Below are 18,567 nucleotides of genomic sequence, written 5' to 3' on the forward strand. Positions count from 1 at the left end.
TTGCGGAGCTTGTTGGGACGATGCATGTTAATAATAATTTTTTAAATAATCAAGAGTAATTTCTTGTTGGTGCTGGAGACATTCTGGATAGTGAGGGAATTAGTAAAATAGAGCCCATCGTTTGTCACCCGGCCAGTTTTGGATCAGGGAGTCTCATGCTTTCCCATTGGGTTGTCTGAAAGGGTCTGAGGGGTAAATCGGATGCCAAGGGTGGGGTAAATTTTAATACTACTCGCCCATGGGAAACTGATGGGATCGGACTGGCTGCCTACTTTATACCATCCACCAATTGGAAAGTCAAATCAGGCTAAACATTTGATGAAACTGATTGTGTCAGTTTCTCTCTGGGAAAGTTAGGTTAAAATTACATCCCCCACTCCGCCCCCCCCCCCCCCCCCCATTTAAACCCCACTTACTTCTGTATGACATAACATTGAGGCATTTGAAGTGTTTTGATGAATTTATATCATAGACAATGGTTTCTTTGAGAAATTCCTAACACCACATTCTGTTACATAGCATCATATTACACCACTGCACATAATGTCAGATACCATCACATAACATTGTGTCACATGTCACATCACCCCCCATAATGTCACATAATATTATATAACGTTATATGATGCCACATAACATCATGTAACCTCCATTTCATTTACTGCATGGCAGGGGCTCTCCCTTTCATACGTACTGGATTGCATTGGAAATCGATCCGCCTCAATAGATGCTGCATGTCCATCGGAGCTCCTAAAATGATTAGCCTAGCTGGGTGAGGGAAGTGGAACTCCTCTATCTAATACTTGTAATCGTGCTGTCTTAATGATTTGATCTGGGGGCTAGATCTTGGAAAATCATAAACATATTCAAAAGGATAAGAGATGTGAGTGTCACTGGCCAGGCCAGCATTTATTGCCCATCCCTAATTGCCTTTGAGAAGGTGATGGTGAGCTGCCTTTTATTTTTGGATGCATGACTCAGTTTGGCTGCTTGCAGGTCGAACACATGGAGTGATACCATCTCTTCTGCTGGATTACTTCAGTGACTGTATCACACACCATCCAATATGCTCTCTTCCTTTCCTCACAGCACTGCTGAGGTCATGTTTCCAAGGGATAGTTGGAATGGTTATGGCTGTCTTCCGGTGCCATACCCGCCGGTGGTCATTCACCACAAGTGAGGCTTGGATGCCAAAGTGCGAGCGGCCTATTTGACAGTGTAGGGCATCATAATTGAGACCGATATGATCTGCACGCATACACTTTCACTAAGGATCACCCGGCAATGGCTCCCTTCATTTCCATTCTCCACCTACCTCACTCCCCCACCAACTCTCCTCCCAAACTGAGGCCATGTCCAGTGCCACCTCACCTCAGCCCATTTGGCTCAGTATCAACTGAGCAGGGCAGGTGACCGCCACTGAGGTACAGCCTCTTAACACTGACTAATCTCGAGTAACAGCAGATATGACAACCAGTGGCAGAGCTAATGCTGAGATAATTGGCAAATAACAAATAAACTTCTCCCAGCACCGGTGAGGTGGAGCTGAGAGATTACAACATCAAACTGTCAGGACGCATCTCTTGATAGAAGACATCCTTCCTTGGATGGTTTTGTTTTATTGTGGGTCATCCACAGAATCTGTTCATGGTGAAAACTCTCTTGATAAAATATAGACTATTATACTATTGACCTTTTAGAATCAGTGACATTACACGAAGTGCTTAAAATTTGAAAAAAGAGAAAATATATATATGTATATCCTGACTTCTATTTTCTAATCACAGCCCCAAGCACAGCGGCCCCTCCCCCACCCTCTGCAGATACTCTAGAATCTCATCGATTAAAACTGAAGATGTGCAGAGCAGACAGAGACAGAAAGTCCGGAAACCCTTTAGAAAAGGTTCTTTTGTTTTTTCAGGATTATTTGTTGCCAGCCAGGTGCTTCGGAAAACTCCGCTCGTGTCATCCCGAAAATATCCAAAAAGTCTTCGTCCGACAGGTATTGCTGCATGAGGAATCGAACAACCAGCTTATTTCAAAGTAACAATAGCATAAAATGGTGTTGGTATAGTGGGGGGGGGGGGGGGGGGGGGGGGGGGATTTATTGGGCAGTTCACCAGTAAAACTGTTCCACACCCACCCTCCCCCTCCCCCATCCTGTCTAATGCTCCATTCATTGAGTCTTAAAGCACAACCATATCGTCCTTGCACCAATTATTTGCACTCCCTGCTCTTTCCTCAAAGCTCTGCAAATTTTGCCCCTTCAATTGTTTATCCAGTTCCCTTTTGAAAGTTGAATCTGCTTCCACTGTCTTTTCAGGCTGCGATTTCCAGATCACAACAACTCTCTGCATTAAAGAAAAACTGTCCTCTTTTGTCAATTACTTTAAATCTGTGCCCTCTGGGCACCCTCCTGCCAGTGGAAACAGTTCCTCCTTATTTACTCGATCAAAACCTTCACAATTCTGAACAACCTCGACTAAATCTCACCTTAACCTTCTCTGCTCTCAGGAGAACAACCCCCAGCTTCTCTGATCTCGTCACATAGCACAAAGGTCCCCCCATCCCTGGTACCATTCCAGTAAATCTCCTCCGCACCCTCCCTAAGGCCTTCTCGTCTTTCCTAAAGTATGCTGCCCAGAACTGGACACAATACTCCAGCTGAGGCCTAACTAGCAATTGATAAAGGCTTAGCAGAACTTCATTGCTTTTGTAAAAGCAAAATACTATGGATGCTGGAGATCTAAAAAAAAAAACCAGAAAGTGCTGGAAATACTCAGCAGGTCAGCCAGCACCTGTGGGGAGAGAAACAGAGTTAATGTTTACAGGTCGGTGACTCTGCTGCCTGAGTATTTCCAGCCTTTTCTGTTTTTATTCCTTGTTCTATGTCTCTGTTTATTAAGCCTCGGATCACATAGGCCTTTTGAATAACATTCTCAACTTGTCCTGCTGCTGTCAAAGATTTCTCTGTTCCTGCACCTTCTTTAACAGTTCAAACTATTTATTTCTCACCTCCTTTTTTCCAGGATCCACTCCCCTGGGCAGCTCATCCAGTGCTTTTTTCATCAGCATCTCACGTGGGTAGTATTGTTTCCCATTGATGGTGCTGGGCCCGGAGGAGGGACCGGAAGCAGGACTGGTACCTCCAGACATTTCAGAGTTGAAGGCCGGGGCAGCAGATGCTGATGAATGGGAAAAAGCCGAGGATGATCCAGAGCTATTTCCTCCCTTTTTGTTCAGATCTGTGTCGTTGAGGTCCTGGATGTGTTAATGTGAGAAAAAACACCTTATCCTAAAGCATCAAGATTCTCCGTTTATTGAAAATTTAAATAACCTTTAAGAGTGAAATGTAATCTGGAAGTTTGGGAGAGTGACAGGTCCCTTTTCCACCTACCACCACTTCAGCCCCAGCACAGTTCCTACCTCTGGGTGTCCATTTACACTCTTTCTAGTTCTGGGATGCTGGTCAGACTTTAATTCAAGGCAGTACGTTCTTTCTTCTCTCTTTCCCTCCTTCATCTCTCATCTTCTCTCTCCTCTTTCTCTCCCTCCCTCCATTTCTTTCTTGCTCACCCTCTCCCTCTCTTCCTCCATCTCTCTCTCCCTCTTACTTTCTCTCTTGCTCCCTCTCCCTCTCTCCCTGCTTCCATCTCTCACTCTCTCTGCCCTCTCTCTCTCCCTCCCTTCCTCCATCTCTCTTCCTCTCTTGCACTCGCACTCACTTTCCTTCCCTACACTTTCTCTCACCCCTTCAGCTCATGCTTTCTATCAGAGAAACTCAGAGAGGAGAGTAAGGTGAGTTGAGATGGAGGTTGACATCACGGAGGATAAGAAATCACTTGGTGCAGAGGCTGAGAGAGGAAGGCAGTGAAGATATCCCAGTGAGAAAGACATGGGTGGGCGGGGGTGAAGAAGATTTTAAAGGAGAGATGAGAGGCGTGGAGCGAGTTGGGGGTGCTCAAAAGGGTTGGGGGGGGGGGTGGAAAATGTTGCCAAGGGAGAACAGACCAAGATGAGATTTGCTGATAAGGGCTACACAGCCACTCTGCCACTTTGGCTGCGACAGGTGGTAGAGGTGTAACCGGACTTGGAAGTTTCAGTAAAGGACCAGGTGACATCACCTGTCAGCCAAGATCAGGAAGTCACTGCAAACACCCGTCATCAGTTCATGTCTGACAAGGGCCTTGTTTCCAAGTTCTAGATACTCCTTCCTTTACACCTGAAACTCTCGTCCCCCAACACCCGCCCCCCTCCCCACCCCTCTCCCGACCCCTCTTCCCACCCCACCCCCCACCATCCTGATGATTTGTGGAGAAAGGGCAGACAGAAGAAGGAATACCTTTACTGAGGAGGTGTTGCACCTTGTGTGCGGAGCAGCTGTTTGATAAGTGTTATTTACCAAAAAGCAAAAATGACCAAACAGGAACAGAATCAGAAAGCTATCAGTAGGCAATAATCGTCAATAAAGTGACTGCCGGTACTCACCACAGAGATCTGTGTAATTCCTGAAACGTCTCCCAGTTTACATCTCATGTTATCATAGCAGCTTCCATTGCCTGTCTAAAGACCAGGATAGAGGCAAAGTTAGCTTCATGTATGTGCCTGATCCATTCACATCGAAATCAAGGCCAATCTCCTGGTGGATGGGGCACAGGGAAGGGTGGCAGAGTGGGGCAAGTGGAATCTCCAGTGACATCAAGTTGACTCCAATGCTGGGTGGAGGAAGACGAGGGCTGCTCTGATGCCCCTCCCAGTGGCCAGCTTTGGAACAGCATCAGGTCCAGGTTGGGAATATGAATCCTGTTCACTCTCTCACCTACAGATGGCAGAAGAGGATCATCTCCACTGTTGAACCGCCTGCCAACACTATGTGGGCTCCCACTCAAAGACTGGAGTTTGGGCACGATAATAAAATGGGGCAGTGCCCGTGGAGCTGTGCCTTGTTTAACATGATGAGTGAAGTGATACATTTGGGAAGGAAGAATGAGGAGAGGCAATATGAAATAGATGGTACTTGGTTTTATAATGCTCCTGTAAAGCAGCTTGGGACGTTTTATTACATTATAGGTGATATATAAATATAAATTGTTGCTGTTGTACAAATTTAAAGGGGCTGCAGCAATAGAGAGACCGAGGATGTGAGTATATGAGGCATCAAAAGGTAGCAGCACAAGTTGAGAAGGCTTTACTGATAGAGGCAGAGGATTAAAAAACCAAGAAAGTTACGCTAAACCTTAATAAAACACTGGTTTAGGCTTCAGGTGGAATGTTGTGGCCAATTCCGGGCACTGCACTTCAGGAAGAATGTCAAGGCCTTGGAGAGGGTGCAGAGGAAATTTACTAGAATGGTACCAGGGATGAGGGACTTCAGTTAAGTGACAAGATTAGAGAAGCTGGTGTTGTTCTCCTAGGAGTGGAGAGGTTAAGGGGGAGATTTAATAAAGGTGTTCAAAAAGGGTTTTGAGAGAGAGTAAATTAGGAGCAACTGTTTCCTGGCAGGTGGGTTGGTAACCAGAGGACACAAATTGTCAAAAAAGCCAGAGGGAGAGATAAGGAGATTTTTTTTAAGCAACCAGATGTTGTGATCTGTAATGCACTGCCTGAAAGAACGGTGGAAGCAGATTCAATAATCACCTTCGAAAGGGAATTGGTTAAATATTTGAAGTGGAAACATTCGTAGGGCTATGGGGAAAGAGTGGGTGTGGTGGGACTCTTTCAAAGAGAGGGCACAGGCAAGATGGGCCAAATGGCCTTCTTCTGCGCCATGAGATTCTAGGAATGTGTCAGTGCCTTTAGGAGAAAGAAAGATAGATAAATAAGCTTTAACAACTCATTGGAAAATTCACAGCTGATTCACAGCTTTCCCCCAGTTCTATTTGAGAACACTTAACTCAATGGGTTTCACAGGCAATCACGTCTTTAAAATGAGGGGAGGGAGGGTGGATATATTTCAATCATTTATCAAAGGCGCTCAGTGTTCAAAGGTTTAATGGTGGGAGGATCTCTGTGAGAGATGCCCAACTTACTCTCCATTTATGTGAATCCCAGGCGTTGAACCAGCCAGTGAAAGTCAGGGGCTCGTAGCCTTGTTTCACTGTGATGATTGGTGTATCCAAGTCCCGGGCAGCTGGGTGGGTCTGAAGGTACTCCCTTGCTGACTTGTCAGACTCCTTCTTCTCATAATTGTTGGCTGATCGGCCCACCCACAGAAACACCTACAGAAACAGAAAACAAGCGTAAGAGCAAGATCTAAACCCTTGGTCCTTAGTCCACCAGCAATTAGGAGTGAAAGGCAACCCAGACTCAAAGCACATGGGACCATTATGAGCCTTTATGAAGAGGCTAACATTCATCACATGCCCTAGAGTTGGTGATAGTACACTGGATTGATTCTTGGGATGAGAGTTCCTCATGATTGTCCTAGGCCCAAACACCTTCAGCTGCTTCATCATACGGTCAGAAGTGGGGATGTTCACTGATGATTACACAGTGTTCAGCACCATTTGCAATTCCTCAGATACTGAAGCAGTCCATATAGAAATGCAGCAAGACCTGGACAACATTCAGGCTTGGGCTGATAAGTGGCAAGTAACATTCGTGCCACAAAAGTGCCAGGCAATGACCATCTCAAACAGAAGAGAGTCTCACCATCTCCCCTTGACGTTCAATAGCATTACCATCGCTGAATTCTCCCACCGTCAACATCCTGGGGGTTACCATAAACGAGAGAGGAGAGGAGACGGTGGTGTAGTGGTAATGCCACTAGACTAGTAATCCAGAGGCCCAAGCAGCTGGTGGAATTTAGATTCAATTAATAAAAAAAAAAATCTGCAATTAAAAGCTAGTCTCAGTAATGGTGCCATGAAACTATCATTGATTATCGTAAAAACCCATCTGGTTCACGAATGCCCTTTAGGGAAGGAAATCTGCTACATGTGACTCCAGACCCAGAAATGGCCGACCAAGTCATTCAGTTGTTAAGAGCAATTAGGGATGAGCAACAAATGTTGGCCTTGCCAATGACACCCACATCCCATAAAAGAATAAAATAAAACTGAAGGTCCTCCTATGAGGAAAGACTGAGTAAATTGGACCTATACTCTCTGGAGTTTCGAAGAATGAGGTGATCTTATTGAAACATATAAGATTCTGAGAGATTTTGACACTGTAGATGCTGAGAGTTTGTTTCCCCTGGCTACAGGGTCACAGTCTCAGGATATGGGGTTGACCATTTAGGACTAAGATGAGGAGAAATTTCTTCACTCAGAGGGTTGTGAATCTTCGGAATTCACTACTCCAGGGTGCTGTGGATGCTCAATCGTTGCGTATATTCAAGATTGAGGTGGACAGATTCCTGGCATTAAGTGAATCAAGGGCTAGGGCAGGAAGGTGTTGGCACAGCTTATCAGCCATGATTGTATTGAATGGCAGAGCAGGTTCAAGCAGCTGTATGGTCTAATCCTGCTCCTATTTATGTCCTGACGTCCTGGTGCTGTAAACAGCCACTGGCAGAGGTACAGGCACCAAATGTCTAGAAAACAGAAGGCTGAGAGGTAGCCTGACAGGGGTCTAAAAGATTATGACAGAGCGTGATCGGGTAAATGTAGAGGAGATGTTTGCACTTGTGGGCAAGACCAGAACCAGAAACTATCAATATTAGATAGTCACTAATAAACCCAGTAAGGAATTCAGGAGTAACCTTTTTACCGAGAGTGATGAGAATGTGGAACTCGCTAGCACAGCGAGTGAGTGGTTGAGGCAAATGGCATTGATACATTGAAGGGGAAACAAGATAAACACAAGAGGGAGAAAGGAATAGAAGGTTATGTTAATAGCGTTAGATGCAGAGGGTTGGGAGGAGGCTCATGTGGAGCATAAACACTGGCATAGACCTGTTGGGCCGAATGGCCTGTTTCTGTGCTGCAAATACTTTATAATTGTTTATGCAAGGGGTGTTATGAGCACTTGTGAGATATAAAAGTAAAAAAAAAAGGTAAATGCATTTCTTTCATCACATTAATTCCAAAAATTGATGGAGGTGCATGGCTGATTGTTTAATGACTCAGTACCAATTTATACATTCATGGTATTACATTCACTGGGCTGTACATTAAAGGGGAATCCCAATAAAAACGGTGATAAAAGAACAAAACTAAAGGCTCCAAATGCACCACCTCATGCAGAGCAGAAAGGTGTCAGATTTGATCCTTACTGTAGCACCAGTGATCTCAGCCAGTGTGAAGGCAAGATGCTGCTGAATGGCCCTTGTTCAGGGAGGACTTCAGTCAGTCAGGATTACACTGTAGTGAAGGATCAACATTCACACCACTCACTGTGTTGGTGTAGGTACTTGGAGAAGATTCATATGTCATGGAGCAGACATCCGGTATAAGTCATGATCTTGAAGAGAAAGCGAAGACGATGGAGAACCTGGGCAGGGGAAAAGGATCAGACACACCTTCTAGTCACCTAAAAAATATTGGGTCTTGGGTTTATGGGAAACAAGAGTACAGCCATGCTCCCCACAAATAACAGGACATTTGCTGAGGCTCTTTGGAATGAATGTGTTCAGTAACGATGGTGATGACCGTGGGTGAATCTGTTCGTACCTCTTCCCACGTGTCCAGCAACATGACATCATCCTCATCGAGGTCCTCTTGAGTGAAGTCAAAAATTTCTGTCATGATGAAACGTCCAGTCTGATTGGAGCATTCGAAGAGACGAGGGTCATAATGAATTTCTTCTTCCTGAAACCTTAAGTTCACATAAAGTCATCAGTTCTCAACACGGAGTGAGGTTCAGAGAGAGGGACAGAATCACCACTGACCAACACAGAGTGAGGTTTAGAGACAGAGGGAGCATCTTCACTGACCAACACGGAGTGAGGTTTAGAGACAGAGGGAGAATCATCACTGACCAACACAGAGTGACGTTCAGAGAGAGAGAGAGAATCATCACTGACCAACACAGAGTGAGGTTTAGAGACAGAGGGAGCATCATCACTGACCAACACAGAGTGACGTTCAGAGAGAGAGAGAGAATCATCACTGACCAACACAGAGTGAGGTTCAGAGAGAGAGAGAGAATCATCACTGACCAACACAGAGTGAGGTTCAGAGACAGAGGGAGAATCATCACTGACCAACACGGAGTGAGGTTCAGAGAGAGAGGGAGAATCATCACTGACCAACACGGAGTGAGGTTCAGAGAGAGAGGGAGAATCACCACTGACCAACACGGAGTGAGGTTCAGAGAGAGAGAGAGAATCATCACTGACCAATACAGAGTGATATTCAGAGAGAGAGAGCGAATCACCACTGACCAACACAGAGTGACGTTCAGAGAGAGAGAGCGAATCACCACTGACCAACACAGAGTGACGTTCAGAGACAGAGGGAGAATCATCACTGACCAACACAGAGTGACGTTCAGAGAGAGAGAGCGAATCATCACTGACCAACACAAAGTGATATTCAGAGAGAGAGAGCGAATCATCACTGACCAACACGGAGTGAGGTTCAGAGAGAGAGGGAGAATCATCACTGACCAACACAGAGTGACATTCAGAGAGAGAGGGAGAATCATCACTGACCAACACAGAGTGAGGTTCAGAGAGAGAGGGAGAATCATCACTGACCAACACGGAGTGAGGTTCAGAGAGAGAGAGCAAATCATCACTGACCAACACGGAGTGAGGTTCAGAGATAGAGGGAGAATCATCACTGACCAACACGGAGTGAGGTTCAGAGAGAGAGGGAGAATCATCACTGACCAACACGGAGTGAGGTTCAGAGAGAGAGGGAGAATCATCACTGACCAACACAGAGTGAGGTTCAGAGAGAGAGAGGGAGAATCATCACTGACCAACACAGAGTGAGGTTCAGAGAGAGGGACAGAATCACCACTGACCAACACGGAGTGAGGTTCAGAGAGAGAGAGGGAGAATCATCACTGACCAACACAGAGTGAGGTTCAGAGAGAGAGGGAGAATCATCACTGACCAACACGGAGTGAGGTTCAGAGAGAGAGGGAGAATCATCACTGACCAACACGGAGTGAGGTTCAGAGAGAGAGGGAGAATCACCACTGACCAACACAGAGTGAGGTTCAGAGAGAGAGAGAGGGAGAATCATCACTGACCAACACGGAGTGAGGTTCAGAGAGAGAGGGAGAATCATCACTGACCAACATGGAGTGAGGTTCAGAGAGAGAGGGAGAATCATCACTGACCAACACGGAGTGAGGTTCAGAGAGAGAGGGAGAATCACCACTGACCAACACGGAGTGACGTTCAGAGAGAGAGGGAGAATCATCGCTGACCAACACAGAGTGAGGTTCAGAGAGAGGGACAGAATCACCACTGACCAACACAGAGTGAGGTTCAGAGAGAGAGGGAGAATCATCACTGACCAACACGGAGTGAGGTTCAGAGAGAGAGGGAGAATCATCACTGACCAACACGGAGTGAGGTTCAGAGAGAGAGGGAGAATCATCACTGACCAACACAGAGTGAGGTTCAGAGAGAGAGAGGGAGAATCATCACTGACCAACACGGAGTGAGGTTCAGAGAGAGGGACAGAATCATCACTGACCAACACGGAGTGAGGTTCAGAGAGAGAGAGGGACAGAATCACCACTGACCAACACAGAGTGAGGTTCAGAGAGAGAGAGGGAGAATCATCACTGACCAACACGGAGTGAGGTTCAGAGAGAGGGACAGAATCACCACTGACCAACACGGAGTGAGGTTCAGAGAGAGAGAGGGAGAATCATCACTGACCAACACGGAGTGAGGTTCAGAGAGAGGGACAGAATCACCACTGACCAACACGGAGTGAGGTTCAGAGAGAGAGAGGGACAGAATCACCACTGACCAACACAGAGTGAGGTTCAGAGAGAGGGACAGAATCACCACTGACCAACACGGAGTGAGGTTCAGAGAGAGAGAGGGAGAATCATCACTGACCAACACAGAGTGAGGTTCAGAGAGAGAGGGACAGAATCACCACTGACCAACACGGAGTGAGGTTCAGAGAGAGAGAGGGACAGAATCACCACTGACCAACACAGAGTGAGGTTCAGAGAGAGGGACAGAATCACCAGTGACCAACACGGAGTGAGGTTCAGAGAGAGGGACAGAATCACCACTGACCAACACAGAGCGACGTTCAGAGAGAGAGAGAGAATCACCACTGACCAACACGGAGTGAGGTTCAGAGAGAGAGAGGGAGAATCATCACTGACCAACACGGAGTGAGGTTCAGAGAGAGGGACAGAATCACCACTGACCAACACATAGTGAGGTTCAGAGAGAGGGACAGAATCACCACTGACCAACACGGAGTGAGGTTCAGAGAGAGGGACAGAATCACCACTGACCAACACGGAGTGAGGTTCAGAGAGAGAGGGAGAATCATCACTGACCAACACGGAGTGAGGTTCAGAGAGAGGGACAGAATCACCACTGACCAACACAGAGTGAGGTTCAGAGAGAGGGAGGGAGAATCATCACTGACCAACACAGAGTGAGGTTCAGAGAGAGAGGGACAGAATCACCACTGACCAACACAGAGTGAGGTTCAGAGAGAGGGACAGAATCACCACTGACCAACACGGAGTGAGGTTCAGAGAGAGAGGGAGAATCATCACTGACCAACACAGAGTGAGGTTCAGAGAGAGAGGGACAGAATCACCACTGACCAACACGGAGTGAGGTTCAGAGAGAGAGGGAGAATCATCACTGACCAACACAGAGTGAGGTTCAGAGAGAGAGGGACAGAATCACCACTGACCAACACAGAGTGAGGTTCAGAGAGAGGGACAGAATCACCACTGACCAACACGGAGTGAGGTTCAGAGAGAGAGGGAGAATCATCACTGACCAACACAGAGTGAGGTTCAGAGAGAGAGGGAGAATCATCACTGACCAACACGGAGTGAGGTTCAGAGAGAGAGGGAGAATCACCACTGACCAACACAGAGTGAGGTTCAGAGAGAGAGGGAGAATCATCACTGACCAACACGGAGTGAGGTTCAGAGAGAGGAACAGAATCACCACTGACCAACACGGAGTGAGGTTCAGAGAGAGAGGGAGAATCATCACTGACCAACACGGAGTGAGGTTCAGAGAGAGAGGGAGAATCACCACTGACCAACACAGAGTGAGGTTCAGAGAGAGAGGGAGAATCATCACTGACCAACACGGAGTGAGGTTCAGAGAGAGGGACAGAATCACCACTGACCAACACGGAGTGAGGTTCAGAGAGAGGGACAGAATCACCACTGACCAACACAGAGTGAGGTTCAGCGAGAGGGACAGAATCACCACTGACCAACACGGAGTGAGGTTCAGAGAGAGGGACAGAATCACCACTGACCAACACGGAGTGAGGTTCAGAGAGAGAGGGAGAACCATCACTGACCAACACAGAGTGAGGTTCAGAGAGAGGGACAGAATCACCACTGACCAACACAGAGTGAGGTTCAGAGAGAGAGGGAGAATCACCACTGACCAACACGGAGTGAGGTTCAGAGAGAGAGGGAGAATCATCACTGACCAACACGGAGTGAGGTTCAGAGAGAGAGGGAGAATCATCACTGACCAACACAGAGTGAGGTTCAGAGAGAGGGACAGAATCACCACTGACCAACACGGAGTGAGGTTCAGAGAGAGGGACAGAATCACCACTGACCAACACGGAGTGAGGTTCAGAGAGAGAGGGAGAATCATCACTGACCAACACGGAGTGAGGTTCAGAGAGAGAGGGAGAATCATCACTGACCAACACGGAGTGAGGTTCAGAGAGAGAGGGAGAATCACCAATGACCAACACGGAGTGAGGTTCAGAGAGAGAGAGGGACAGAATCACCACTGACCAACACGGAGTGAGGTTCAGAGAGAGAGGGAGAATCATCACTGACCAACACGGAGTGAGGTTCAGAGAGAGAGGGAGAATCATCACTGACCAACACAGAGTGATGTTCAGAGAGAGAGGGAGAATCATCACTGACCAACACGGAGTGAGGTTCAGAGAGAGAGGGAGAATCATCACTGACCAACACGGAGTGAGGTTCAGAGAGAGAGGGAGAATCACCACTGACCAACACGGAGTGAGGTTCAGAGAGAGGGACAGAATCACCACTGACCAACACGGAGTGAGGTTCAGAGAGAGAGGGAGAATCATCACTGACCAACACGGAGTGAGGTTTAGAGAGAGAGGGAGAATCATCACTGACCAACACGGAGTGAGGTTCAGAGAGAGGGACAAAATCATCACTGACCAACACGGAGTGAGGTTCAGAGAGAGAGGGAGAATCATCACTGACCAACACGGAGTGAGGTTCAGAGAGAGAGAGGGAATCATCACTGACCAACACAGAGTGAGGTTCAGAGAGAGGGACAAAATCATCACTGACCAACACGGAGTGAGGTTCAGAGAGAGGGACAAAATCATCACTGACCAACACGGAGTGAGGTTCAGAGAGAGAGGGAGAATCATCACTGACCAACACGGTGTGAGGTTCAGAGAGAGAGGGAGAATCATCACTGACCAACACGGAGTGAGGTTCAGAGAGAGGGACAGAATCATCACTGACCAACACGGAGTGAGGTTCAGAGAGAGGGACAGAATCATCACTGACCAACACAGAGTGAGGTTCAGAGAGAGGGACAGAATCATCACTGACCAACACGGAGTGAGGTTCAGAGAGAGAGGGAGAATCATCACTGACCAACACAGAGTGAGGTTCAGAGAGAGGGACAGAATCATCACTGACCAACACAGAGTGAGGTTCAGAGAGAGAGGGAGAATCATCACTGACCAACACATAGTGAGGTTCAGAGAGAGGGACAGAATCACCACTGACCAACACGGAGTGAGGTTCAGAGAGAGAGGGAGAATCATCACTGACCAACACGGAGTGAAGTTCAGAGAGAGAGGGAGAATCATCACTGACCAACACGGAGTGAGGTTCAGAGAGAGAGGGAGAATCATCACTGACCAACACGGAGTGAGGTTTAGAGAGAGAGGGAGAATCATCACTGACCAACACGGAGTGAGGTTCAGAGAGAGGGACAGAATCATCACTGACCAACACGGAGTGAGGTTCAGAGAGAGAGGGAGAATCATCACTGACCAACACAGAGTGAGGTTCAGAGAGAGGGACAGAATCACCACTGACCAACACGGAGTGAGGTTCAGAGAGAGAGGGAGAATCATCACTGACCAACACAGAGTGAGGTTCAGAGAGAGAGGGAGAATCATCAGAGGCAACCGCAGATTTTTAAAATTTCTTTCATGGGACAGGCAGAATATTGCGTCCAGTTCTTGTCACCACATTTTAGCAAGGATGTGAGGGTCCTTGTCAGGGTGCAGGGAAGATCTACCAGAATGGTTCCAGGGATGAAGGATTTTAGCTACAATGTTAGGTTGGAGATGATGGGGTTGTTCTCCTTGGAGCAATGGAGGTAGTGGGGAGATTTGCTAGAGGTGTACAAGATTATGACAGGTTTAGATAAGGCAGACAAAGGAAAGTTGCTCCCAGGACCAGCGGGACACAGACTTAAGGTTCTGGACAAGAGATGCAGGGGGAATGTGAGGAAGAACTTTTTTACACAGCGAGTAGCAATGACCTGAGACTTGCTGCCTCTGAGTGTGTTGGAGGCGAAGATGACCTATGATTTCAAAAGGAAATTGGATAGGAACTTGGGGGAAATAAACCTGCAAGGCTACAGGGATAGAGCAAGGAAATGGGACTGATTGGATTGCTCTACAGAGCCGGCATGGACTTGACAGGCTGAACGGCCTCCTTCTGTACAGTTGTGACTATGACTCTATGTGGGCATTGCTGGCAAAGCCAGCTTTTGTTGCCCATCCCTGACTGCCCTGGAGAAGGTGGTGGTGAGTCGCCTTCTTGAACCTCTGCAGTCTGTCTGGTGTAGGTACACCCACACTGCTGTTAGGAAGGGAGTTCCAGGATTTTAACCCAGTGACAGTGAAGGAACGGCGATGTAGTTCCAAGTCAGGTTGGTGTGTGACTTGGAAGGGAACTTGCAGGTGGTGGTGTTCCCATGCATTTGCTGCCCTTGTCCTTCTAGGTGGTAGAGGTCGCAGGTTTGGAAGGTGCTGTCGAAGGAGGCTTGGCAAGTTGCTGCAGTGCATCTTGTACACACTGCTGCTATTGTGTGTCAGTGGTGGAGGGAGTGAATGTTTAAGTTATTAGAATTCTTTGAGGATGTAACAAGCAGGGTAGATAGAGGGGACCCAGTAGATGTAGTGTATTTGGATTTCCAAAAGGCCTTCCAAAAGGTTACTACATTAGATAACAGTTCATGGTGTTGTGGGTGATATATTAGCATGGATAGAGGATTGGCTAACCAACAGGAAACAGAGAGCTAGGATAAATGGATCATTTTCAAGTTGGCAAACTTTAACTAGTGGAGTGCCACAGAGATCAGTGCTGGGACCTCAACTATTTACAATCTATCTGAATGACTTGCTGAAGAGACCGAGGGCATTGTAGCTGATCTTGCAGATGATACAAAGATAGGTAGGAAAGCAAGTTGTGAGGAGGATACAAAGTGTTTGCAAAGAGATATAGGTGGGTTGAGTGAGTGGGCAAAAAATTGGCAGATGGAGTATAATGTGGGAAAATGTGAGTTTGCCCACTTCGGCACGAAGAATAAAAAAGTAAAATATTATTTACATGGAGAGAGACTGCAGAATGCTATGGTACAGAGGGATCCGGGTGTCCTTGTACATGAATCACAACAAGTTAGCATGCAGGTACAGCAAGTAATTAGGAATGCAAATAGAATGTTACATTTATTCAAGGGGGATGGAGTATAAAAGTAGAGAAGTCTTGCCACAATAGCACAGGGCATTGGTGAGACTGCACCTAGCATACTGTGTATAGTTTTGGAGTTCCTATTGAAGGAGGGATATACTTGCATTGGAAGCAGTTCAGCGAAGGTTTACTAGGCTGATTCCTGGGATGAAGGGGTTGTCTTATGTGGAAAGGTTGAGCCTATACTCATTGCAGCATATAATATTCTGAGGCACTTGACGGGGTAGATGCTGAAAGGATGTTTCCCCTCGTAGAGGAATATAAACCTAGGGGCACAGTTTCAAAATAAGGGGTCTCTCTTTTAAGTTGGAGCTGAGGAGGAATTTCTTCTCTCATTAGGGTCATTAGTGTTTGGAATTCTCTTCCCCAGAGAGCAGTGGAAGCTGGGTCATTGAACATTTTCAGTTAGACAGATTTTTGATCTACAAGGGAGTCAAGGGTTATGGGGGTTAGGCAGGAAAGTGGAGTTAAGGCCACAATCAGATCAACCACGATCTTATTAATGGTGGAGCAGGCTCGAGGGGCCGAATGGACTACACCTGCTCCTATTTCTTATGTTCTTAATTTAGTGGATGGGATGCCGATCAAGCTGGTTGCTGTGTCCTGGATGGTGTCGAGCTTCTTGAGTGTTGTTGGAGCCTCACTCATCCAGGCAAGTGGAGAGTTTGGCAGTACAGAACTTGGAGTATAGCTTTTGGTCTTGCACTCATCAGGAAAATTCGCAAGAATACCAATGTAAGGGAAATAACAAATTTATACTGTATGAGAAGGGAGTGCTGATTGGTTGGAAAGTGGACTCTGATTGGTGGAGGCGTTGCCATGGAGAATGTGCCAGTTTATGGTGACTGACAGTCAATTGCCAAGCTTTGTTTGAAATTTAAACCAGGCAGCTTGACTCTGACTGGTCAAGGCATTGCCCTGAGGAATGAACTAGCGAATGGCTGTCATTTATTTTGTTTAGCTGAAACAGGAGAGAGTTTTCCCCCTCATTCCCATTGACTCCAGTTTTGCTAGGGCTCCTTGATGCCATACTCATTCAATGCTGCCTTGATGTCAAGGGCAGTCATTCTCACCTCACCTCTGGAGTCCAGCTGTTTTGTCCATGTTTGGACCAAGACTGTAATGAGGTCAGGAGCCAATAATGAGGTTCAGAGAGTGGAAGAGCGATCACTGACCAACACAGAGTGAGGTTCAGACAAACAATGAGATATCACAAAGTACACTTCCTAAAAAATCACTAGGCTACATATTAACAGTATGCTGTAGAATTACCAACAGTGATTCACTGGTTTGATATTGTTGTGGTCTTTACCTTTTTTCACTTGCATAAGGTGCTTTCCCTCCCAGAAAGGCCCAGAAATTTGTGGGTTCCTGACACTCCAGAACTGCCTGCTTCTCACGCTTCGACAGATTGTTGGCCACCATCTTTGCCATCTCACGCTCATCCCCGCTGCATCCCTGGGATTAGGAACAACCACTCACTTTGAATGAGGTCAAGAAAAATTCAAGATCTTCCATGCACCCTCTGTAAATATGAGCTCGTCCAAAACACTGCTGCCTGTGTTCTAACTCACACCAAATCCCGTTACGCTCATCACTCCTGTGCTCACTGACCTACATTGGATCCCGGTTAAGCAATGCCTCGATTTTAAAATTCTCATCCTTGTTTTCAAATCCCTCCATGGTCATGCCTCAGGCCTCTGCAGAAGCTTCAATTTCCCTCTATTATGGAGCAGATCTATTCTGGAATTGATACCATGGAATTTGGCAAGACGTGTTCTCCCGGGGCTCAGATCCTGTAACATGATGAATTCTCCACTACAGTGTGTAATCACTGGTAATAATAGATATTAATTACAATGATAACTATGAGAGCCAAGAAATGTCATTGAACCTTATTATCTTGTGCAATAACTTAGAAAAGAATCACAGAACAGTGCAGCACAGAAGGAGTGGAACCATTCAGCCCATCTAGTCTGTGCTAGCTCTTTCAAAGAACAATCAAGTTCTCCACCTCCCTGCTCCTTCCCCATATCCCTGCAATTTTTTCTCCGTCAAGTATTTATCCAATTCCCTTTTGAAAACTAGTATTTAATCTGTTTCGACTGCCCAAGACAGAACATCCATTCCCTCATGATAACGATGCCTGTTCTCAATTGCATATACTTGGGACAAGAACCTAAGAAATCGGAGCAGGAGTAGGCCGTTCAGCCCCCCAAGCCTGCTCCGCCATTCAATAAGACTGTGGCTGATCTTCTACCTCAATTCCTCTTTCCTGCCCCAGCCCCGTATCCCTTTACTCCCTTACTGCCCAATGCCCAGGATGCCCCTCCACATGCCTTCCCTATGGTTTGCCTACCTTCCCCCACCACAGGAAGGTTGTCTGCTCTGTCGTCAAGACAAAGATGTCGTTAGAGTTGAGGGAGGAAGCACGGGCGGGAACCTCAGTGGCTTTGGTGTTCACTTCATCTGTGCCGCGGACTTGGAAGAGTCTGATGGGCGGCTCGTCCTCCTTCTGCCCGCCGCGTCCTGTTCCACCCTGCAGTCATTGGACAACAATAAAAAAGGGCCAAGTTAGCGTTCATAACCTGGCATTTGAGCAGTGCAGAAGCTCCACCATCCATCCGTCTCATGCTTGCTCTATTGGTGAAAACTATCAAGTCACCGATAGGCCAAGAAAGCCTTAGGTTTGATTTCCACCCCCCCTCCCCCCCCAGT

The 18,567-nt window shown here is 46.9% G+C and overlaps 1 protein-coding gene across 4 annotated transcripts in view; it reads right to left on the reverse strand.

The window, feature by feature from the left end:
* Positions 1–448: 448 nt before the first annotated feature.
* The window catches only part of vill (villin-like), a 166,685-nt gene continuing 148,566 nt past the window's right edge, over positions 449–18,567 (reverse strand). For all 4 annotated transcript variants that reach the window (XM_068015725.1, XM_068015723.1, XM_068015724.1 and 1 more), the window contains 7 exons: positions 18,209–18,388; positions 17,162–17,307; positions 8,613–8,757; positions 6,030–6,218; positions 4,489–4,563; positions 3,016–3,261; positions 449–2,008 (listed from right to left, as the gene is read on the reverse strand). In XM_068015725.1, coding sequence (XP_067871826.1) covers positions 1,895–2,008; positions 3,016–3,261; positions 4,489–4,563; positions 6,030–6,218; positions 8,613–8,757; positions 17,162–17,307; positions 18,209–18,388 — 1,095 coding nt within the window. In that variant the 3' untranslated portion in view covers positions 449–1,894. The remainder of the gene's footprint in view (positions 2,009–3,015; positions 3,262–4,488; positions 4,564–6,029; positions 6,219–8,612; positions 8,758–17,161; positions 17,308–18,208; positions 18,389–18,567) is intronic.

This window comes from Heterodontus francisci, chromosome 2 (genome assembly GCF_036365525.1).
Source record: "Heterodontus francisci isolate sHetFra1 chromosome 2, sHetFra1.hap1, whole genome shotgun sequence".
NCBI classification, from domain to species: Eukaryota; Metazoa; Chordata; class Chondrichthyes; order Heterodontiformes; family Heterodontidae; genus Heterodontus; species Heterodontus francisci.